This window comes from Meles meles, chromosome 9 (assembly GCF_922984935.1).
Source record: "Meles meles chromosome 9, mMelMel3.1 paternal haplotype, whole genome shotgun sequence".
NCBI lineage: Eukaryota > Metazoa > Chordata > Mammalia > Carnivora > Mustelidae > Meles > Meles meles.
The window spans coordinates 104522019-104546104 of record NC_060074.1 but is presented as its reverse complement, the minus strand read 5'-3'; the positions used below and the strand labels follow the sequence as shown (position 1 = coordinate 104546104).

Genomic DNA, 24086 nt, shown 5'->3' with positions numbered 1-24086 from the left:
CAGCTGCACAAGTGGCCGAGAGCCTAACCCACTCATAGCATGGACTCCATCGATGCTAATCTCCGAGGGTCTCCCGGTTCTTCAGCTTCCACCGTGGACTCTTGTCTTGCACCCCTGTTTAACTATTCAAGAGAGAATGTGATGGGGCGGTGAATTATCATCACCTTTATTTAGGACGGACTTCCAAATGTTTCCTGGGGCATGGTGTGTGTGTGTGTGTGTGTGTGTGTGTGTGTGTGTGTGTGTGTGTGTGTGTTGGGGTGGGTGAGGGTTTGGGGTGTGTGGTGTGGTGCGTCTGTCTGGGTGGATATGTGTGTGGTGTGTGAGGGTTTGGGGTTTGTGTGTACGTGTCTGGGTGTATGTGTGTGGTGTGTGAGGATTTGGGGGGTGCGTGTCTGGGTGTACGTGTGTGATGTGTGGTGGTGAGGGTTTGGTGTGTGTGTGCTCTGTGGTGAGGTGGGTATGGCATGTGTCGGTGTGTGTGATGTGTGATGTGTGTGTGTGAACGGATGTCCTCTGTGGCTCCAGCCACAGACAGAGGTCAGGTGAGGGGACACATGGTTCCTGCAGGATCCCTTTGCCTCAGGAATGGCTGAGGCCATTTTCCTCAGAAGGGGCAGCAAGCCCTGGGGAGGGCCCACTCCTCAGGTATCAGAGAACATCAACCTAAATTTTGGCTCACCCAGGGCACTCCTCCCACGTTGGGGTCCACACAAATGACCACCAGGAGAAGCTGGTGACGAATGGAGCTTCCTGCGTCCCATCAGCAGACTATCTAGTCGGCTAGTGCTCAGGCAGGCCTGGGGATCCGCATTTCATGAGCACCTCAGGCGGTTGAGAAGCTTCCTTTTGAAAGCAGATTTAATTTCACTCCACCTGGAGGAAGTTTTACCAAGAGCCCACTTTTCAGGAGAGGCCTCGGGCCAGCATCAGTTCCCCCGGGACAGAGCCGTGAGTCAGTGACCAAAACGTTCCAGTCAGGGTTCCAGGGTGCCCCGCGTGCTTCAAATCCCTCACCAAGAACCCCCCAGCAGGGAGTGGGGCTCCCTGGCATCTCCGGGAGGCTCTGCCGCTTCCCAAAAGGGTGCTGCTGTCCCGGATGTAAACACCCCCCCCACACCCCAAGCCCCCCCGTGATCCCTACTTCCCCAGTGAGGCTATAGCTTTGGTAGAGAGCCCTGCACAGTGCTCCAGGGATCCCATCCTGGCCCCACCAGCAACTGCTGGGTGTCCATGGGCAAGTTCCATACCCTCTCTGGGTGGCAGCTTCCCCGCCATGCCCGGGGACAAATATCTGCCTTTCTTTCTTTAAGGGGTTTTGTGGGAACTTAAGGGGATCGCATGAGCTGATAAGAGGCAACGGCGTGGCCCAGAGCAGCAGTCCGCACATGGGAACTCTACTACTGTTCCACGGGGGCGGTTCCCTGTGGGGCTGGGCAGAATTAGGCAAGGGGAAGACTCCTTTTGAGGGGCCTGGGGAGACTTGGGAGCTCTGTTCACCTGGGTGGGCACCGAAAGCCAACCGGGCTCCCTCTGCTGAGGTGGTCCGGGGTCGGGCCAGTCAGGGGAACACGGGCCTGGTCGTCTCATGAGGGGCCACGAGCCCGTGGCTGTGATACTACCATGGCTTCCTCCTGTGGGCCGCAGGGCCTTCTGCTTGCTGGGCCTCCTTCACTGTCTAGGCCTCCCGCCCCTGCCCTTCCCCTATCAGTTCTGCCTTCCTCAGGTTAATGGAACCCCTGAATGATGGAGCTCGACTTGCTCGACTGAAGATCTCCTCGCGAGGCAAAACAAAATTGATTTCTACGTATGCCAGCATTTTCCCTGGCAGCTGCTGTGGGAGTTGGCAACAGACGGCTTCTGACGTTCGTTTGGCTGGCATGCAGGGCCTTGGGTATGGGATCCAAAATGGGTCGCACAGGAGTTGGGAGGTGGAAGAAGCTGTGGGGAGGCCTTTGGAAGGAAGCACCATTGGGCCAAGGCCGGGATGGGGTAGCTGGGGCCCGACTGCCTGCGGGGCCTCCCAGAGCCTCACTTGTCTGCAGCCTGGGACAGCCACATGCTTCACACATTCGTCGTCTGAGTGTAGACCTCTGGGCTGGGATAACTTTCCTCACCAGGGACCAGCACAGGACAGTCAGCGTGTCAGCCAGCCTGGATCAGAATCTGGGGATGGAGGCCTGAGGGTAGCCCCAGCTGCTGTCGGGAGCCATGTCAGAAGGGGCCGGGGGCCCCTCTTGAGGTGACCTATCCAGGGGATGGGACAGGACTGAGAAGTTTGGGCTGAGCTGTGGTTCCCAGGCCAGGACCTCCGGGGTCTCCTCACTCGTCACGCTCCTTCCCCTCGCTCCTCAGTCATGTCGTCGCCAAACACTATCTGAACACTGACTCTCGGATACTGAGGTGGGAAACAGGCAGAAGAAAATCATTAAAATTCCTCACCTACTGACAAGCCCTTGAAGCAGACAGAGTGGCGCTCCCCTGGGGACTCAACTGCCCTCACCTTGAGGTTTTGCTAAGGACAATCCTGGTCTGACCGACCCCCTGCTCCAACAGGTCCAACCAGGATCCTGTAAGTCTACTTTAGGAAATTTTATCTCTAAACCACCAAGATAGTGTCGACAGTCATTCCCAAGCATATGGCCCACTGATTGACATCTAAAGGGTCTCAGGAGAAGGCTTTATTACTGGTAATGAATAACCTTTCCCCCAGAAAATAGCTAGCCCTTCAAGGTCCTGGAGACCTTGCTTCCAAAATTCCTTAGAGGCTTACATCCATAATCTCCCTTGTCCTCACCCACCTCCGAGTCCACCCCTACTCTGCCTTTAAAAACTCTGACTGTAATTTGGTTCGGGGTCCAAGTCCCTACTCCGCTGTGTTGGGTATATTTGGGCCCAAGCTTAAGCTTGTCAAATAAACCCTCGTGTGATTGCATTGGTGCTTGGCTCCTTGGTGGTTACTCGGACACGAAACTTGGGTACAACGATACTAGGAATAAGGAGGTGGGGATGGCCTTAGAGAGGTCCCAGGCTGATGGGGGAGTCAGACACACGAGTAAGACTGGGCCAGAGGTCAGAGGACGCTGTGGAGGGCAGTACTGTCACAGTGCCCAACCCGGGCACTGTGCAAAGTGCTTTACAGATATCAACTTAAGGTTCTTAAAACAACCCTAGACGGCAGACATTGTCATGTTTCCCATTTCCAGACTGGAGAAACAGGTACGGAGAAGGTGAATGACGTGCTCAGGAGAGTAAGTTGTAGAGACAGGGTCTTTTTTCTTTTTAAAATATTTTATTTATCTGCAGGAGAGAGAGAGTGAGCGAGAGAGAGCAAGAAAGCACAAACGGGAAGTCGCAGGGGAAGAGGGAGAAACAGACTCCCCACTGAGCCCCGATGCAGGGGCTCAATCCCAGGACCCTGGAATCAAGGCAGACACTTGACCAACTGAGCCACCCAGATGCCCCTACAGCCAGGTTCTGAAGCCAAAGGCTGCCTGGAGAGGCACCCACAGATTTGCCCCCTGTCCATGAGCCTCCCATTGGACCCCGGTCTCCCGGGTCCCTGATTCCACATCTCCTCCCTCCACCAATCAACAGAGACATGCATGCTTCAGGACTGCAGCAGGGCTGCCCCCAACCAGCGGAAACCAGAAGGAGCCTCCCAGTCAGCAGGGGTTTGCTCTGTTGAGCAGCTCGCTGGCCTGAAGTCCCGGGGCCCGTAAAGGAGGGAGAAAGCTGTGGTGAAGAGAGCTGTGACCTTGGGCTTTTCAGATGTGGATGCCCTTAGGGAAAATTCAGCCTTGACATTGATTGGAGGTCGTGGAAACTGGAGCTAGCTGGTAAGCAGACGGTGCCCACCTGATTGTGACCTGTCCATGCCCAGCTAGCTGCTCAGTGTCCAGGCGTCAGACTCTGGCAGGACTCGTCTGTGACAACAACAGTAAAGTCCAGAACCAGAGAGGGTCTGGTTAGAAAGCAATGAGATGCTGCCATGTGCTGTGTGGATGCCCATTCCCTCCCTCCTTCCTTGTGGGCTCTGGCTCCATAGTCTGTCCTTTGGCCCAGGTCCCAGGGGATTGCCCTCTAGCCCCTGGCCAAGCCGGCAGGGCCCAGCAGCCCACTCTCTCGACAATCCCCTGCAGCAGGCAGGGGCAGGCCCCAGGGATCTGGATTGGAAGAAGTCCAGAGCTAGGGGGTCTTTGAGTCCAGGTGACTCCAGGCCGTGCAAGGGCTCGGTGTGTGCTTCCCAAGCCTGCTGGAGCTGAGCATGGCTGAGGGTGCAAGGAGGAGAGGAGAGGGCAGAGGCAGGACGGGGCAGGATCCCACCTGCGGACCCCAGCTGCTCACCTTCCTTGGCCTTCACCCTGAACAACCTGTGGATGGTTTAGAGAACACTGTTGAGGTCTTCTTACGCATACTGCCTCAGTCTGGGAGTTCTCAAGCATTCCGTGGGCTGCCAGGCTTCAATCGCTGCCACCGCCACCGCCAAAACTGTCTTTCCAGGGAGACGGAGTCAGTAAGGAAGGAGGGATGTCCCAGGAGACCAGAGGAGAATGGGACTCAGCACCTGCCAGCCCCGCAGCTGAGACAGGAAAGGCAAAGGGTACACCTAGCTGCCAAGGGGGAACCAGGGGACATTCCCGACCCTTGACCCCTGACATTCCTCTCTTACACCCCCAGACCCAGCCTGCCACCAAATCGCATCAATACTCCCTCCTAGATGTAGTCTTGAGTCCTGCTTCTTTCCATCCCCATGGCCACGGCCCCGTTCAGGCCACCACCGTCTCTCTCTGTCTGGAGAACCACAGTCTGAAGCAAGATTCTGAGCTTCACGCGAATCAGAGCTTACGGGGGAACCCAGAAGTTTGAACCCTACCTTTGGGTTAGTATCACCTAGGTACCCTCCAGTTAAATACAGGTATTCAGAAACAGGTTCCCATCTAGAAGCTGCTTTTGAATTCTGTTATGTTCAAATACGAGAAGTAACAATGACAGCAGTAAGGTCCCAGAGATCATTAGGTCAAGGGAGACCAATGATGAGCTCTGCATAATTTTCCTGTAAGGAAGTGAGGCTATGGGAAGAAGGAATCAGGTTACCTAACTGGCGTGTGTGTGTGTGCATGCAGGTTTGTGCGGCACGCACACGAGTGTGTAATCCATGTCTTTTTCTTTGAAACTCCTAAGATTAAAATAGTTTCTTTGACACTCCTAAGGGTAAACTACATGTTGCAGTGATAGATTTTTTTTTTTTAATATTTAGGAACTCAAAGATCCTCTAGGCTTTCCATCCTTTTAAAACAGTTTATTTGTTTGTTTATTTATTTAAAGTAATCTCTACGCCCAGTGTGGGGCTCGAACTCATGACCGTTGAGTCAAGAGCCTCATATGCTCTTTGACTGGGCCAGCAGGCGCCCCCAGGCTCACCATCTACATTTACGCTTGAGATATTATGGGCCGTATTTGCTTTGAAATCTTTTGAGTATCGGGAGTGTGACTAAAATTCTGAAGAAAAAATCCATTTTGTCTGCTCTCTAGATGTCTTCATCTCAGTTCCTAAGACAGGGCGTGTTGAAGCATAGTTGTCTAAATGCTGCAAATCTGCAGCCGTTTTCACTTCCAGGGGATTTGAATAAGGGATTGTTTCTCCCGTGTTCAAATAGTTCCTTCTTCCGTAGAAAGTTCGTTTTTAGATTAACGTCTGAGGGATGATTTATCATAACTCAGGTTAACAGTTCCTTGTTCGATCAGACATTCGAGATGCAGCAAGCTTATAAGGTACTATTTTCTAAAAGAAAGAGGAGGCATTTTCATCTTTATTACTGTACTTTTGATTAGGCAGTTTGATGATCTAAAAGTGTGTGTCCCCTATAAATCTAGTCAGAAATCATTTTTTTTTTTCTGTTGGTTAAGTTGAATAGCTTCTGGTAGGATAGAGTACTGGGTACAAAGTAAAATAAAAGACTAAAATAAAATGCTAGCTCTTTTTTTTTTTTTTAAAGATTATTTATTTATTTGACAGACAGAGATCACAAGTGGGCAGAGAGGCAGGCAGAAAGAAGGCAGAGAGGCAGGCAGAAAGAGAGGAGGAAGCAGGCTCCCCGTGGAGCAGAGAGCCCGATGTGGGGCTCCATCCCAGGACCCTGGGATCATGACCTGAGCCAAAGGCGGACGCCTAGTGGCTGAGCCACCCAGATGGCCCAATGATGTGTCTTTAAAATGACAAAAAGAACCAGCGTGGAATCCCAGAATCACATCACATTTTCCATCATTTTCTGTTACGTCAGACTGTTAATTGTCTTCTAAGAAGTTTGATCGAATTACTGTCTACATTTATTGTCACAGGTGACAGTCTGTCATTGATAGAGATTTCAGTAATTAAAATAGGAAACAGAAGCTTACATTTGTTTTTTGTTCCTCTTTTAAGTAGGCTCCAGTGTGGGGCTTGAACTCACAACCCCGAGATCACGATCAGAGCTGAGATCAAGAGTCTGACACACAGCATACTGAGCTACCCAGGCGCCCCAAACAATCTTCTTTATAAAAATTATGTTCCTTGGAACCATGTTGTGACGGTTTTTGTGCCCTTTATATGCTGGCTGTCTGAACCTGAGTGCGGCTGAGGGGATCTTTTCTAATTACGTGAAGGTACTTCTTTCCTCTGCGCTGTGACCTGACCCGGGACAAGTCTGTACGACACACTGTGTACGTGGAGGACAAGCCAACTGCAAACTGACTGAATGTGCGGATCTCTTCAGAACAGTCATCATGATTTCAGAGTTTGTTTTGAAATCTGCGAGCATGGAGTGTCAGTCGGAACTGAAGACAAGGCATTAATGAACGTTGATTCGCATGCTTTATGCATACTGCCTTTTTAGATTTTTCCGTTCTCTGCTGTTTTTACCATACTGTTGCATTTAAATTTCCTACACACTAACTTGGTGTGATTAAATAAAATTGCGCCGCACATCTGAAAAGCCGAGGGGTCAGCAGGCGGGTCCTTGCGTCTTCACTGCCTCGGCCCCACCGTTTACTTGTCAAGACTGTCTCCTCTGCAGGACGGTGGGCTCCCCAGATCCTCACGGTGCACCTGACCGCATGACTAACCTTGCTAGTTCGGGTCCTCTGGGGAATAGACAAAGAGGCAGGATCGGGGGAAAACGCCTGTGAAGGGCATAGAAGCTGGGGAGAGAGGCTTTGAGCCACTTTGCAGGTCTAACACCTGGAAAGGAGCGGGGAATGGAGGAGGACTGGGTCTCAGACTTCAGGGCAGCTCTAAGAAAGCCCTGCCCAGGCCCCGGGGGAGTCCTGGAGCCACGGTCATCCACCGGAGGAGTCCCCCAGGTCACTGGACTGGCGCTGCCATAGTAGTGCCACCAGCCCCGCCATGGGCTGAAAGCAGCCCACGAGGCATGGCCTCAGTGAGAACGTGGCTGCGGGTCTAGAGAAACAACAGCTGCGGCCGTCAGTCAAGTCTGCTCCCTGCAGATCTGAGCGGCACATTTTCATGACGGCCGTGGCAACTGACAGACAGAAGGTTGGCCACACCCCAAGGACACAGAGCCAAAAGCTGTGATGCCAGGATCTGTCACCTCGACACAGGGAGAGGGAGCGGGTCCGTGGGCCTCTCTGAGTAAGCCTTCATGCGTATGTGTAAATACATACAGCGGGCAGTCCTTACCTATACTGAATGCAGAGTCATTCAAAATTCCACCAGAACAGGTTTACTTTCTAATTTATTTTATTTTTTTAAGATTGTATTTATTTGAGGTAGAGAGAGAGAGAGAACAAGCAGAGGGGAGGAACGCAGGGAGAGGGAGAAGCAGACTTCTCCCAAGCAGGGAGCCTGATGCAGGGCTTGGTTCCGGAATCCTGGATCGTCACCTGAACTGAAGGCAGATGCCCAACCGACTGAGCCACCCAGGCGTCCCCAGATTTACTTTCAAGTTGGTGAATTTCCTTGCAGGTCTTACCATGGTTACATTCTTGCTATCACCATGCAAGTAGTACTTCACATTTTCTCAAAGTTTGATCTTTGTAACTAATATGTCTACATGTCTCGGCAAATCTTCATAATTACACTTTTTGGTGACCAAAGAATATTCAACAGATGGATGTACCACAATTTCCTAGGTCATTGCTGTTCCAACATTTCCCTTATTTTGATGTTTTTTGAAAAAATTACCACAGTGAATGCTGTTATGTACATCTTCGGGCATATACTATTTGGTTTCTGTTGGGTTATAGCTCTGGGATAAGTTTTTAGGTTTCAAGTTACTGGATCAGAAGATCAAGTTTTGTGACCGTATCAAGTTTTGCCAAAGACAAAGACATTATGTCCGTTAATCCTGTACATTAGTTATTTATCGCTGCACAAAAATTACTGTAAAGCTAAGTGGTTAATACAACCCACATTTAATGTCTCACTGCATCTGTGTGGGTCATGAATCCAAGCAAAAGCTGCGTGCTTTGCTTCACGGTCTGTCACAGGCTACAGTCCAGGTGCTGTCTCTGCGGTTACGGTCTTTTCTGAACGCTTGGCTGGGGATGGATTACCTTCCAAGTTCACTCTGTTGTTGTCAGGATTCGGGTCCCCGTGGGCTGCTGGACTGAGGGCCTCATGTCTTAGCCAGCTGTTGGTCAGAGGCTGCCCTTAGTTCCTTGCCATGTGGGCCTCTCCAACATGGCAACTTGCTTTATCAAAGCATGCATCTGAGAAAACAATAGCGTCTGCTCCAAGACAGAAGTCACGACATTTTGTAACTTAATCATGGAAGTGACGGCGCCTTAATGTTGCTGTATTCTCTTGTTTTGAACCAGGGGAGCAAGGGGCGATGCTGACAGAGGTCAAGAGCACCAGGAGTGGGGGGCACTGGGGGCCGTCTTGGGAGCTGTCTACTACAAATGCCACCAAGAGCACAAGCTTGTACTAATTTTACAACAACCACCCTAACATGGGTGGTTTTAATATTTTAAAATTCTAGTATTTTAAAATTACCAGTGTGTTAAGTGTAAATGACTATCTCCCATTTTAATGCCCTCTTCCCTGGCCTGCTATCTACCCTAGGATCACATGGGTCCTCTGCTCCCGGGGGCTGCCAAGGAATTTCCCAGTTGTCAATTGATAGCAACCAAGACAGCTAAGGAACTGTCCTAATTGGGACTTTGAAAAGCTATCAACACAGACCTGTATTAGGCAGCAGTGAATTCCCTGGGAAGGTTCTAGTCTCAAGGAATTGCTGGTATTGGGGCAGCAACTCCAAGACCTTGAACACCCTGGTACCTGACCCACTTAAAAGCACAGAATGTAGGAAACCAATTTTCTTTCTTTCTTCTTTTTTTTTTTTTTTTAAAGATTTTATTTATTTGTCAGAAAGAGAAAGAGAGAGCACAGTAGAGGGAGGGACAGAGGAGAAGCAGGCTCCCAGCTGGGCAAGGAGCCTGATGTGGGACTCAATCCCAGGACCTGAGCTAAAGGCAGACACTTAACTGACTGAGGCACCCAGGCATCCCAGAAAACCAATCTTCTTTTAAAGCTTACTATATTGGGGTATCTGGGTGCCTCGGTTGGGTGTCCGACTCTTGATTTTGGCTGGGGTCGTGATCTCAGCGCTGTGGGATCTGTGGGATCGGCCCCACGTTGAGCTCTCCACCCAGCAGAGTCTGCTTGTCCTTTTCCCTCCACCTCTGCTGCTCTCCCCACTCATACTGTCTCTAATAAATAAACAGAATATTTATTAAAAAAACAACTTACCATATATACTGGGCTCCAGTTCCCCATCAGCAGAGGGCAAGGTGGTGTGGACAGCAGTCCCAGCACCCTGTCCCCCTCACCTGCTGTAGCCCGATGAGTGACCCCGACAAAGATCATCAGGTGTGTGGTGGTGGGAGATGGAGCTGTACGTGAAACTTCCCTACTGATCAGCTACACAACCAATGCGTTTCCTGGGGGATATATTCCCACTGTCTTTTTTTTTTTATATTTTTATTTACTTATTTGACACGTAGAGAGAGAGATCACAAGTAGAGCAGCAGGCAGAGAGAGAGGGGGAAGCAGGCTCCCTGCGGAGCAGAGAGCCCGATGTGGGGCTCGATCCCAGGACCCTGAGACCGTGACCTGAGCCGAAGGCAGCGGCTTAACCCACTGAGCCACCCAGGCGCCCCTCCCACTGTCTTTAACAACGACTCTGCCAATATTCTGGTAGATGGAAAACCGGTGAATCTGGGCTTATGGGATACAGCTGGACAAAATTAGGACAGATGAAGTCCCTTATCCTATTGCAAACAGATGTGTTCTTAATTTGCTTTTCTCTTAGGGAGTCCTGCATCATTTGAAAATGTTCAAGCAGAATGGTACCCTTAAGTATGACATCACTGTCCCAACACCCGCATCATCTTGGTGGGGACTAAACTTGATTCAGTGGTGACCAAGACACGATTGAGAATCTGCAGGAGAAGAAGCCGACTCCCATCACCTACCGTGGTGTTTGACCACAGCTAAGGAGATCGGTGCTCTAAACACTGGGGGTGCTTGGCTCTCCCGCAGTGACGCCTCGGACAGTGTTTGATGAAGAGATGCGAGTGCTTCTCTACCCGACTCCTGTCAAGAAGAGGAAGAGAAACTGCCTGCTGCTGTAACTGAATGGGCCCCTTTCCTGCCCTGTCATCCTTGGAACCCTTGTACACTTTGCTTAAAAATGGTGGAGACTTCGCCCTTGGTGCCATGTTTTTGTTACAGATTTTGTTCTTCTCCGTAAAACCATTTTGAACCAATCAGTAATTTTGAGGTTTTATTTGTTTAAAATGTAAAAAGACTTTAAACTTTTACATTATGTTAAAATTGAGCCCTAAAATAGCAAGCAAGCTTTCTTAAAGTATTTATTTATTTATTTGCCAGAGAGAGCGCGAGCGAACACACAAGCAGGGGGAGCAGCATGCAGAGGGAGCTCGAGGCGGGGCTCAATCCCAGGATTCTGGGATCATGACCCACGCGGAAGGCAGCCACTTCACTGAGCCACCCAGGCATCCCTTAAAGCTTTATTTTTCAAAAGCCCCTATTCTTGCCCAGATGAAGCGTTGCCAAAATACCTTGTGGACTAAAATGCGTTGTTGTGCTGAGAACATTGAGCACTAATCCTTTCAAGACCTTAGTCTTTAAGGAGCTACTGCTGACTGCGTGGTTCGGTTGGTTAAGCTGCTGCCTTCAGCCCACATTGGGATCGAGTCCTGAATCGGGCTCTTAGTTCAGCGGGGAGGCTGCTTTTCCCTCTCCCTCTGCCTGCCGCTTCCCGGGCTTTCGTGCTCTCTGACAAATAAAATCTTAAAAAAAAAAAAAAAAAAGTTAGTGTATTCCCTTCTGCTGAGACTTTGAACAGACCTCTTATTCCTGGGTCCCACTGAGGAAGTATGGCTCGGCTGTGGGTGCACAGGAGTGGGTGTGGGCTGCGTGTGACATGATCAAAGAATGAAGACGGTATTTTGACAAAATATGGAGGTTAATTTACACTACGTTGTACATGTCACAGTTAAACTAAGTAGAAGTGTCACAGGTAAAAATTTAAAAGGGTAATTTCTGTCAAATGCAGTAAATGATAAAGACAGGTCATTATTACCAAAAATAAAATAAAACTTACTATATACTCTTGTTGGCTTTGCATTTTGCAAACTTTATTTCATTTTATCAAAACACTACCAGGAGCTACATGTTAACATCCCCATTTAATAGAAAGCTCGCGGGCAGAAATGTGAAATCACTTGTTCAAAGTCCCTCTGCTGAAGTGGGAGGACCAGCATTTGACCCCACAGCTGGCGGCTGAGTCCTCTCCTGCTTCCCAAAGTAACCTTGTCTTCAGCCGGGCCCAAGGGCTCTGTAACCTATGGCGCTTCCACCCCATGGACTGGGCGGCCCCCTCCTCTTCAGCTAGCTGAAAGGGTCTCCCCTGGAAGTTCCAGAAAGATCTGCTTAGTGGCCATTTTTTCCTGACGAGAGGTGAGGTCGGAAAGTCATCTCTAACCGGCGTGGAAGAAAGGCTGTAGAGGCCACAGCACAAATTTACACGACAAAACCCTCAGGATTAACAGGACAGAGTAAATGAAGGCCTCCCAACAGGGATCTGGAACCAGGGTGCTGACTTCAAATCCTTGCTCTGTCACTTTCAAAGCTTTATGGTTTGGGGCCCATTTCTTCACCTTTCTGTGCTCTTTCCTTGCCTGTAAAATTGAAATGACATGACCAACTACCTCTTCCAATCTGGGGCTAAGTGAAAAAAGATTCTAGGAAGCTTGCAGTGTCTGGTGCACAAGAGAGGCCCCGTGGGTGTTACTGTATGGCTGTAGTGGGTGGGAGGCCTCGCTGGGTAAGGACCCACACATCTGTTCCAGCCCGGCCTGGGGTATGAGCCTGCCTGGGGATGTGGGTCCCATGTGCATGCGCCAGTTACAGGCACGGCTGCAGGGGGCACAGCGCTGTGGCTGCTGGACAAGGCAGTGTGGCCTAAGGTCAGGAACAGGAAGAACCAGTGATGGCATAAGACTCTGGGACTCTCTTTGCTGTGTTCCAGCTGTGTCCGCATGCGTGCAGGCACGGGGAGGGGCACGGAGGGCATTTGTGTTCCGGTACCCTGTCAGGTAGCCTAGTTTGGAATCCTATGGAGGACTGTTCTGGGGTGTTGGGTATCTTTGCACATTCACACTCAGAGAACTGTGAACATGTAGCTGGGGGGGGCGGGGGGGTACCCGGGAGAACAACATTCGCCTGGGAAGCAGGGCAATGCTGACGACTGAGGCACGCAGACGGCATCTGAGGAAAGATGCGACCTGTACCAGCTAACCCCCTGCCACCTGGCCCATCTATGAAGCCATGGAGCACGTTTCTGAAGCTTTCTGGGAACAAACGCCAAATCCATGTGTGGGGGCACAATGTATCATAAAACTTGGAGGTTCCCCTTTTTCCTAAAGCTCCTTGGGGGGCGGGCCTGGTGGCCCGAGTGGGAATCTGTGCTCTACTGGGAGTGACCAGAGTGTCCTGTGTCCCCCATAGGAACAGCAACCCCAGATCCAGGCCAGTCCAGAGTCCCAAGATGGGAAGCCAGGACAGGGTCACATAGGATTCAATGGCTTTGCCCATGTGCGCAGTCAGCCGAACAGTCATGGCTCAGTCTCTAGGGTGCCAGGCCTGGCTGCTGTAGCTTCAGAGCCCTGCTCGCATCTTCAAACATGTTATGGAAGGCCTCAGTCCAGAGCAGTAACGAGACCCACCACCCTGCCCTTGCAGATGGTACGTTTCAGTGGAGGGGAGGCTGAGCACTATCTGCCGGGTAACTTCTTTATAGTTAGCCCTGAGGGGGGCGGAGAGGTACAGGGCGTGGGGCAGGCATGAATGGGAAGGTTTGGGAGTCAGGGGGTTGAGAGCAGCCCAGACCCAGGCACTGAGGAAGGAGGGGGCCAGCAGTGAAGGAACCAAAGGGCTCCTGAGGTTAGGCTCCATACAGCTGGTGGGGGTGGGTGGGGGGGGGGGGCACCAGACCGCCTTAGAGGCCATTAGGTCAGGGCTCAGAGAGGCAGCTCTAGCCAGAAAGCTACGGGACACCCGCAGAGGGTTGTAGGCAGGACGGAACCCAGTTAGACCTGCATGTCCAAGAACTGGGAGAGGTGGGGACAATGGCCTGGAGGAACCACCTGGGGAACATAACACCCTGCTCCTGCAGTACTGAAAGCCACTGGCATGGGCGGCGGGGAGCAGCTGGAGCTCCTCGAATCCAGAACCCAAGCTACAATTCTCTGGCCAAGATCAGTCACACGTGGCAGCAGCACTTGGATGACAAGCCAAGGGGTCCCCTGCAGTGGCATTTCCCAGAGTGCAGACTTGCTCACCCACTCAGTAACTCATCTGTCCACCTCTGCATTCATCAAGCATGTGCCCACGGCCATCCCAGATCTGAGGGATGGGGTGTCTGCCCAGGCCGAACACTGGGACCCCCATGCTGGTCGAATGGAGCCAGAGCACTGACCTCCAGCCACTGTGACCGACCCAGCAGGAAGACCTGCCACCGCACCCTGCTCACTGCCCACTCGGTCTCCGGCAGGAAGTGCGTGCCACGGCCGAGCAGGCTTCCTGGTACTGCGCTGCGCCCTTCCCGGGGTGTGGCCCCGTCTCTTCACCCTGAATTACACCGGCGCCAGGCCTGAATGCTTCCATTCTTCCAGGGAAAACACAATCGGCAATAAAAATACATGAATGGCCAAGTGAGTCTGGCTTTCTGGCCAAGGCTGCCCTCACCTTCCCTGGGAAGGGGTCTCCTGTCCAGGGATTAAAAGTGGGGTCTTCTCTACCTGCTACCAGGAAGCCTTGAAGGAAACGAACAGAGTAAGGGTGCAGCATTCCCCTGGGCCCCGGGTGTGACACTAGGCCCAGTCCATCTCACCCACCTCCACCCTGCTTCCTCCCTGCCACCCCCGGTCCTCTCCTCTCCAGGTACTGGCCACGCTCTGGACTACATCAGCAATCCTTGCTGCAAGGCCTTGGTTTTGCAATGGCTCATTCCTTCTTCTTCCTCTGGCCAGAGCTCCTGCCAAGTCTCCCATGCTACAGGTCTCGCCAGGTTCCAGCAACGCTTTCTCTCCCTTTCAGGCCAAGGGGCTCTGTCTGAGCATGCCATCAGGCCTGGGTAAACCTGCTCTGAAATCCCATCTCAAGCTCCCTCTCCCAGCCTCTCAGGGCCATGCTAGCTTCTCACCTGGGCCTCTAAAGCTTTACTTTGTCCCATGGTGGGAGGAAGTGAGAGGAGACCACCAGGTGAACTACACGGTGGTTCTTCACTGTAGGAAAGTGTTCCCGTCCAAGCACTTCTGGTGGGGAGATGTGGCCTGACTCCCACAGCCTGCTGGAATTCTAAGACCAAGGGGGTTCATCCCATTATTGATGGCGTGATCTCTTGGCCAGGTCCTTTTGTTCATAGCTCACGCAACCCCCAAATTCTGTCAGGTGGTTTACAAACCCCCCATTTTATAGCGGAGGAAACTGAGGCTCAGATTCAAAAGGGACTCGCCCAAGGTCACTGGAATCATGGACAGGGGTAGAATCTAGGCTGTTTCGTTTCAGGGTCTCTGATTCATTTGACACTGGGCTCTGGGGCCGGAGGCACCAAGAGCCCCCAGAGTCAACGGCAGGGTGATGCCTGCATGAACCCCATCCGTCCTTGTGATGAGCCTCTCAGGAACGGCCCGCGGTGAGTGCTGCCCTCCACATCTGCAGCACGGAGTCCCGGCGGGTCGTGTAGGGTAAATGTTTGATGCGGAACCAGTGTCTGGGAACGACGTTCCCGCTGGGCGTATACAGCTTCTCTCCGTGACTGCCCAAGAGACTGCGCAGGGCTACATTGCCCGACAGAATCTTCTCATAGAACTCCACGCCCCCCCGGGCATAGTCTGCAGACAGTGCAGCTGTGCGACGGTCCAGCCAGCCTTCCAGGGCATGAGTGAGAGAGTCCGTGGAGAAGGCGTAGGCCACGAAGCCCGCCACTGCTGCCACCAGGTTGAAGGCCGCCCGTAAATTCATGGGGCCTCCGTAGAGCCCCAGTGCATGCTTGGCACCCACGCCCAGGGCCCAGGTTCCTGCTAGGCAAGCTGGGGCCGGCAGGGCCTGGAGGGCGGCTGCACCACTCTCCAGGTATACCACTTCCTTGGCCAAGGCAAACTTCTGGGCCTCATGGGACAGGGTCAAGGCATCTCTCAGCCGGGCGCCTGCTGGGCTCTGCCAGTTCACTCTTTGCCCGTGCACCACCACTGGGTGATTGGTGTTGGTCAATGTTCTTCCCAGGAAGGTGGCTGGGATGCCCACCACAGCCCCCGCAGGGAGTCGCGGGAAGCCAGCACTCACGGGCTGGAAGGTGAACGTGGTGAAAGCCTCGTAGCTGCGGCCTGAGGGGACCCCGATGTCTTGGAGCACTTCTTTGAAGAGCCCCCCCAGCTCTGGGGAGAGTGGGGCTGGCTGGCCCTGAGGCCAGTACCGGTACAGCCATTGGATCACGGGATCTGGGAAGAGGTGGTATGAGATCTGGGCCCCGAACAGCCCTGCACAGGAACCCAGCAACAGGCCTGTCCTGTGTCTCTGCACAAACGCTGCAGCCCGCCACAGGGGACCGGCCATGAGTGTCCACACCGTTGTCAACCTGGGCCAAGAAAAAGAGAATCAGCCAACGGTCCCCTGGGTGAGCTGGCCAACTAACATGGCCCAGGGCCACATCCTTTGGAACGGAGGCAATACAGGGAGGTGGTTAAGAGCATGAGCTCTCGAGCCAGAGTTCAAATCCGACCTCCATCTCTGTGTACCACCTTCCCCACTGGCCAAACAGGCACCCGACAATGGCATCCCTGGGGTGGCTGCGATGAACGTATGAATGAACGCACATGAAACAAGTGGTCTGGGACAGCAGCCGACACCCCCTGTGATAATGCTGTGATTGTTACTTTTATTCCCATGGCTAGGCACAGCATGAAGTACCAACGGCCTCACTCCACTCTTCATCCCACTCTGAAGTCCTACGATCCCTAATTTTTTTTTTTTTGTTGTTGTTGTTTTTTTTTTTAACATTTTATTTATTTGACAGAGAGAAATCACAACCAGGCAGAGAGGCAGGCAGAGAGAGAGGAGGAAGCAGGCTCCCCGCGGAGCAGAGAGCCCGACGCGGGGCTCGATCCCAGGACCCCGGGACCATGACCCGAGCCGAAGGCAGCGGCCCAACCCACTGAGCCACCCAGGCGCCCCCCTACGATCCCTAATTTATAGGTGAAACCTAAATTCAACTTCTTACTTCCTGTACGCTAGACACAATTCTGAGAACTTTATATAGACTGTCCAACAACTGAATCCTCACAACTCCATGACCTAATTATATTGCTCTTATTTTTGAACATTGGAAACTGAGGCAGAGATAGATTAATTGGACGAAACCCCAAACTAGCGAAGTGGCGAAGTTAAAGGCTGAGTGGTGGGTCCCCTCCAAAGTCATATGCTGAAGTCTTAAGCCCCAGCCTCTCAGAATGTAACTGTAGTTAGAAATGGGGGTCTTGGGGCGCCTGGGTGGCTCAGTGGATTAAGCCGCTGCCTTCGGCTCAGGTCATGATCTCAGGGTCCTGGGATCGAGCCCCGCATCGGGTTCTCTGCTCCGCGGGGAGCCTGCTTCCTCCTCTCTCTCTGCCTGCCTCTCTGCCTACTTGTGATCTCTCTCTCTGTCAAATAAATAAATAAAAAAAATCTTTAAAAAAAAAAAAAAAAAAAGAAATGGGGGTCTTTAAAGTGAGGTCATTAGGGTAGGTCCTAATCCAACCTGACTGGTGTCCTTAGAACAGATTAGGACACAGACACTTAGAGGAGAAAGACCATGAGAGGGCACAAGCCAGAGGTGACCATCTACAAGCCAGTGAGTGCGGTCTCAGAAGAAATGTCATGCTGACACTGTAATCTTGGACTTTGAGCCTCCAGATCCCGTGAAAATAAAATTCTGCCATCCATACTTGTCCTGACACCCCTAGCTAACACAGGCACACAGGCTATCAGGAGCTTTTCATTTCAGAAAAAAATTTAATTCTAAATTACAAATATCTACATAAGTAGACAAAACAGCACATTAGCCAGCTTCAACCAACTCATGGCCAATCTTGTTTCCTCTCTTCTCCCACCCACATTCCTCCTCCAACTGGCTTATTTTGAAACACATCCCGGGTGTCCTCTTATTTCATCCATAAATATTTCAGCAAGAATTCATAATTATTTTACTTTGGTTGAAGCTTACTGTCTTCCTGCCTGCTTGTGATCGCGGTTTAATTAGCACGTAGGTTGCTGCAAACAACATGGGGTACCGCCTGGCCTGTTTTCACGAAAATTCCTAAAGGGGCACATCACTTGGGCCTATATTCCCAACCAAGGGACTAAAGCCAGGAAAGCAAGGGTCCTGGACAAAGCCCCAAAGCCCCCAGGCCCACCGGTGCCAAGGCCCTGCTCCAGGCTGGGCGAGGAAGGGCTGCGGGACCTTCGCAGAGGGCTCCCCGTTGGGCGTCCATCCCGGCAGCTCCTTACGGTGAGCCCTGCAGCTCGACCACGAAGCTGGAGAGGACCCTGGGGAAGGGGCCCGTCCCACTTCCGCGAAAACACCCGCGCGCGCGCGCGTACCGGGGCTCACCTTCTCCGCCGCAGCCTGGGTAGCCGCGACACGTGCGCGGGGCGGGTCTGGCGCAGAGCACGCCGGCCCGCGCTCTGGGGGCGGGGACTACGGGGGCGGACTCGGAGCAGAGCAGCCTCCGGGGGGGCGGGCCTCCGGGGGGGCGGGCCTCCGGGGGGGCGGGCCTCCGGGGGGGCGGGCCTCCGGGGGGGCGGGCCTCCGGGGGGGCGGGCCTCCGGGGGGGCGGGCCTCCGGGGGGGCGGGCCTCCGGGGGGGCGGGCCTCCGGGGGGGCGGGCCTCCGGGGGGGCGGGCCTCCGGGGGGGCGGGCCTCCGGGGGGGCGGGCCTCCGGGGGGGCGGGCCTCCGGGGGGCGGGCCTCCGGGGGGCGGGCCTCCGGGGGGCGGGCCTCCGGGGGGCGGGCCTCCGGGGGGCGGGCCTCCGGGGGGCGGGCCCGTGGCACGGAGACTAGCCGGCTGGCGGCTGGAGTCGGAGCACCTTGCGGTGGGGCTGCGAACTGCAACACTCTCGCTTCAGGATGACCAAAGCGGACTAGGGCTTCCTTGTCTGCACTGGAAAGGCCGCCTTCAGGAAACAGCGGCTCTGCGTGGGTCAGGAGGTGGCTTACGGCTAAGCCCCCATCGGAGCCCCATGTCCACGTGACGACCGGGTCGGTGGCCTTTCCTGTCTGGAAGAGTTCACTGCCAGTGAGCCGCTCTGGGCTTTATTTTATTACCAGGGCAGTTACCCAGCAGCAGAGACAGGCTGATACAGAAAGCCTAAAATTGTGACTATCTGGCCCTTACAGAAAGAGTCTGTGGACATACGAAATACATTATTCCCATTTTACAGATAAAGAAAAGGAGGCATTTAGCTTGAGCAGCTCGTGTGCACCTAGCATGCACCTGAATGGCACAGGACTTCTGTCCCTGTACATTTCCCGTTCCATCTCCTGCCTCCATTCAAATTCAGCCTAGTGGGTCTTGCTAATTCTCCCAAGTGGGCTTGGCCTCTGTGTCTGACTCTTTTCCATCCAAGCCCTGGAGTAAGAGGGGAAAAGAACTGATCTCCTGGGTGGAAAGGTGAGACTGCGAGGGAAGGTGAGATGTAAGGAGATCCAGAAGCTTGTGGGCATTGGGATGGGGCTTCCAACGTTTAGCAGGCTGTGGACCCTTAGGTTTCCAGACAAGCCACCAGCTCAGCCCTTTCTACAGGGCTCTTGACCACAAAAGAGCCAGCTGTAATGGTTAGTCGGGACCATACCTGATTCAAGGTATGGGGCTGGCGTTTCCTGTCTCAGGCTTGGCTCAGCAGCTCCTTCTGGAGCCACAGGCTGGTCCGGCAGAGATAGCCGTGCTGACACTAGAGAAGAACCGAGATCTGCTGTGGCTGCCCCCAGACTTGGGCTGGTGCCTCAGCTCAGAAGCAGTGCTCAGGGAGACTGCAGCCTAGGGAAAGAGAACTTTCTTAGGAGGCAGGGGGCTCTTGCTTTTTTGTAAAGGATGTCACCCCTCCGGATCTCGGTTTCCTCATCTCTAAAGTGAGGATAATATCGGTCTTAAAGGATCTTGTTACATCCTAATTGTAAAAGTTTCCTGGATATCCTTATCTGTATAACTGAAGACAGGGGAGGGAGGTGCTTCAAATCACACGCCCCTGGATGGCATTTGGGGGTCTCCCTTGAATCCTGGCCTTGGAAGTCTGTCGTAAAGGGGCCCGTGACCGGATGTAAATGTAGAAATGGTGAACAGCACGGATGCTGGAGCCGGACTGCTGGGGTTAGATCTTGGCTCCATCCCCTCCTAGCTGTGTGACTTTGGGTGAGTGAACCTTTCAGGGCCCAGCGTTCTCATCAATAAATTGAGATGAGAGTAGGGTGCCTGGGTGGCTTAGTCGGTTAAGCGACTGCCTTCAGCTCAGGTCATGATCCCAGGGTCCAGGGATTGAGTCCCGCATTGGGGCTCCCTGCTCAGCGGGGGGGGGGGGGGGGGGGTCTGCTTCTCCCTCTGCCTGCTGCTCCCCCTGCTTGTGTTCTCTCTCTCTCTCTGTCTGACAAATAAATAAATAAAATCTTAAAAAAAAAAAAAGAATGAGACGAGAGTACCATCTACCTCCTAGGCTTATTGTGGGGACTCAATGAGTTCATGCATATATAATGCCCAGCACAGTTCAGACCATAGAGCTATTAGCTTGTATTACTGAGATCTGTTCGGGTTCTGAGACTCCACGTCTGGCTGCTCGTTTGTGTGTCTGTAAATGGTGCTATAACCTGCTTTCATATGTGACCTTAGCTAGATTGGAGTCCACAGGGCAAATGATGCGCTTTCTCTAAACAAGACAAGGGCATAAAAAAACAATGGAAAGGAGAATGTTATAAAATAAGAGATGTGAAAGACTTAGCAGTTAAATGCAACGCATGGCTTTTGTTGGGATCCTGAACTGCACTCATAGTTGACTGTAAAAAAAGACACCTTGGAGACCACAGGGAGATCTGAATATGGGCTGTCAGGTGATGTAGTGGAGTGCTTATTTTGTTAGGTGGGATGAAACACGAAATTTACGTAAGCCAGAAAGTCCTTATCGGTTAGAGATGCGTAACGAAGTGTTGATAGGTGCAACGACATGAGGTCTGCTCTTTAGTTCAAAATATTACAGCCCAAACGAAACCACAAGCATCACCACAAAAACCAGGGTCTGAGAGGAAACAACACCAACAAAATGTTGGTAGTTGTTGAAGCTTCCTGACGAGTTTAGGGGAGAGCTCATTGTACTGTGCTCTACTTTATGTATGTTTGGAAGTCTCCATAATAAATTTTTTTTTAATGTGTATAAGGAGGTGGTGATTAGAAGGTAGGAGGCTGGAAATGGATGCTTCAGAGGTGGTATCCATATTGGTGATGGCAAGGTCAAGTGTATGAGTGTGGGAGTCAATGTGATGGGGTGGCAGAGATTTCTGAGAATTGAGGCAGTGTTTGAGTCGTTTTTAAAATTTTCCATATTTTATGAAGTTTTACAATTTGGGGCCTTGCTAATCCTGGAAAGACTGCCCCTCCTGGGATTAACTATTTCCTAGAGATAATAAATGACACCCCCCACTTCCACCACAAGCATGCCTTTCATATGACAAACCAACTATCCAGAGCCCTTACCCCCCACCCCCTCCTTCAGCTCTCACACGCCAACCCAACATTTTCCCTGTTCTAAATAATCCCAGAGTCAGGTATTGGACAACTAGAGGCCACCCTGTAAGACCAGAGCCTGCCAAAATTATTCAAACTATCCAATCCCAAACTTCTTCCAAACTCTCCCCCTGCCTCACCATTCCTCCCCATGGAAACCTCAACAGAGAAAGTTCTGGGCCCTGCTTTCTACTAGCTCCTTCTTCTTCCTGACTGAGCCTGGTACCTCCCCCATTGCCCCACATGGCATGGCATGTTCCCTCCTCTCGGTCAATGTAAATAGTAAGTACTTCTTTCAGTGGCTAATTTTGACCAAGTATCTCATGTAAGTGGAAACATGCAGTATTTGTCTCTTTGTGAAGGGGAAATATAACTCGGCATAACATCCTCAAGTTTCGTCCATGTTAAAGCATGTGACAGGATCTCCTTTCTCTTTTTTTTTTTCTCCTTTCTCTTTAAGGCTGAAAAATATTCCATTATATGTATGCATCATATTTTGTTTAGTACATTCATTGGTTAATAGACATTAATTGTTTCCACCTTTCAACTGTTGTGAATAAACGCTGTTATGAGTATTGGTGTACAAATGATCTCTTCAAGACCTCACTTTCAAATCTTTTTTAAAAATTAACATATAATGTATTATTTGTTTCAGGGGTACAGGTCTTCAAATCTTTTATATGAACCCAGAAATGAATTGCTAGATGAAATGGCATTTTTTTTTTTTTTTTTGAGGAACCGCCATGTTGTTTCCCACAAAAGCTATACCAGCTACATTCCCATCAACAGTGAGCGAGGGCTCCAATTTTTCTACATCCTCACCAACACTTGCTGTTTTCTGGGCATTTTGATAGCAGGCATCCTAATGGGTGTGAGATGGTATCTCATAGTTTTGATTTGTACTTTCCTAGTGATTAGTGATATTGAACATCTTTTCATGTGTTTATTGGTCATTCATATATCTTCTTTGAAGAAATGTCTATTCAAGTGCTTTGTCCACGTTTTGATTGAGTTTTTGTTTTGTTATTGAAATTAAACTGATAAGAACAGCTACTACACTTGACCTTAGCCAAAAGGCCGAGAAGCGATGTGTTTTGTTACTGAGTTTCAGGAGTTCTCATTAGACTCTGGATATTGATCCCTTATCAGATATGTGATTTGCAAACATTTTCTCTCATTCTATTGGTTACCTTTTTACTCTGTGGACATTGCCATTTGATGCTTTTTGAGAGGTTTTAAAATTTTCACAAAGTCCAATCTGTCTATTTTCTCTTGTTGCCTATGCCTTTGGTGTCATATCCAAAAACCACGGCCAAATCCAGCATCATGAAGCATCATGAAGCCCTATCACCCCATGGCAACTATGCTTTCCTCTGGAGTTTTACAGTTTTAGGTCTTACCATTATGTCTCTTATCCATTTTGAGTTAATTTTTTTGCATACAGTGTTAGTTAGATAAGGGTCTAATTTCATTCTTTTGCATGTGGATATCTAGTTTGCCCAGCACCATTTGTTGAAAAGACTGTCTTGTCCTCATCGAATGGTCTTGGCACCCGTGCCAAAAATCATTTGACTGTATCTGTATAAGTTTACTTCTGGACTCTGTATTCTGTTCTATTCGTCTGCCATTATGCTAGTACCATACTGACTTGATAACTGTAGCTTTGTGGTAAGTTTTGAAATCAGGATGTGTGAGTCCTTCAACTTTGTTCTTCTTTTGCAAGATTGTTTTGGCTATTGAGGGTCTCTTGAGGTTCCCTATGAATTTTAGGATGGGTTTTTTCTATTTCTGTAAAAAAAATGACATTGGGATTTTGATAGGGATTGTATTTAATCTGTAGATTGTTTTAGATAGCACTGACATCTTAACAAGATGAAATCTTTCAATTCATGAACATGGAATGTGGTTCCATTTATTTATGCCTTCTTTAATTTCTTTCAGCGTTTTATAGTTTTCATTAGGTAAGTCTTTCACCTTTTAGTTAATTCCTAAGTACTTTGTTCTTTCTGTTGCTATTGTAAATGGAAGTATTTTCATAATTTCCTTTTCAGATTGTTTATTGTTAGTGCATAGCAACTGAAATTTATGTTTTGACTTTGTATCCTGCTACTGCGCTAAATTCGTTTACTTACTCTGATAGGTTTTTTTTTTGGTGTGGAATCTTTAGGGTTTTTTACATATAAGATCATATCATCTATGAGCAGAGATAATTTTACTTCTTCCTTCCCAATTGGATGCTTTTTCTTTCCTTTCCTTGCCTAACTGAATTGGTCTGACTAGAACTTCTAGTACTATATTAAAGATAGTGAAAGCAGGCATTCATGTCTTTTTCTGGATCTTAGAGGAAAAGCTTTTAGTCTCTAACCATTGAGTATGATGTTTGCTGTGGGTTTTTCATATGGCTTTTTATTACATAGAGGCAGTTTACTTCTGTTCCTGGTTTGTTGAGTGTAGGAACGCTGGCAACGCTGACTCCATCTTTGGCCTTCCCTCTTGGTATAGATGATGCCACTTGAGATAATGAGTAGCGAGCCCATTGGGCACACAGGCGGCAGCACTTCAGATAACTACCCTGGGACCTCACCACGATGCCCCTTGCTTTATAAGAGCTGTGGGTTGCAGTCAGGGCCTGGCAGAGAGTGGGTGGAAGATACAAGCTTGGTACCACCTGGACTGGTCGTGGCAGCCAGGCCTCTGGATTCAATGTCCTTACTTGGTACTGGTCTACTCAACTTTTCCATTTCTTCATGAAAAA

General features: G+C 50.8%; 1 protein-coding gene and 2 pseudogenes across 1 annotated transcript; 1 reads left to right on the top strand and 2 right to left on the bottom strand.

Annotated features, from left to right (window-relative positions):
* LOC123950450 overlaps positions 1–10635 on the top strand; it is a 61118-nt pseudogene extending 50483 nt beyond the window's left edge.
* A 997-nt stretch (positions 10636–11632) lies between these two features.
* Positions 11633–18207, bottom strand: TMEM177 (transmembrane protein 177). Its single transcript, XM_046019803.1, has 2 exons — positions 18177–18207; positions 11633–16166 (listed from the first exon to the last, which is right to left on the bottom strand). The coding sequence occupies exon 2, from the start codon at positions 16142–16144 to the stop codon at positions 15209–15211; it is 936 nt and encodes a 311-aa protein (XP_045875759.1). The 5' UTR covers positions 16145–16166; positions 18177–18207; the 3' UTR covers positions 11633–15208.
* Positions 18208–22268: 4061 nt separating this feature from the next.
* LOC123951309 lies at positions 22269–22420 on the bottom strand (annotated as a pseudogene).
* Positions 22421–24086: the final 1666 nt, after the last annotated feature.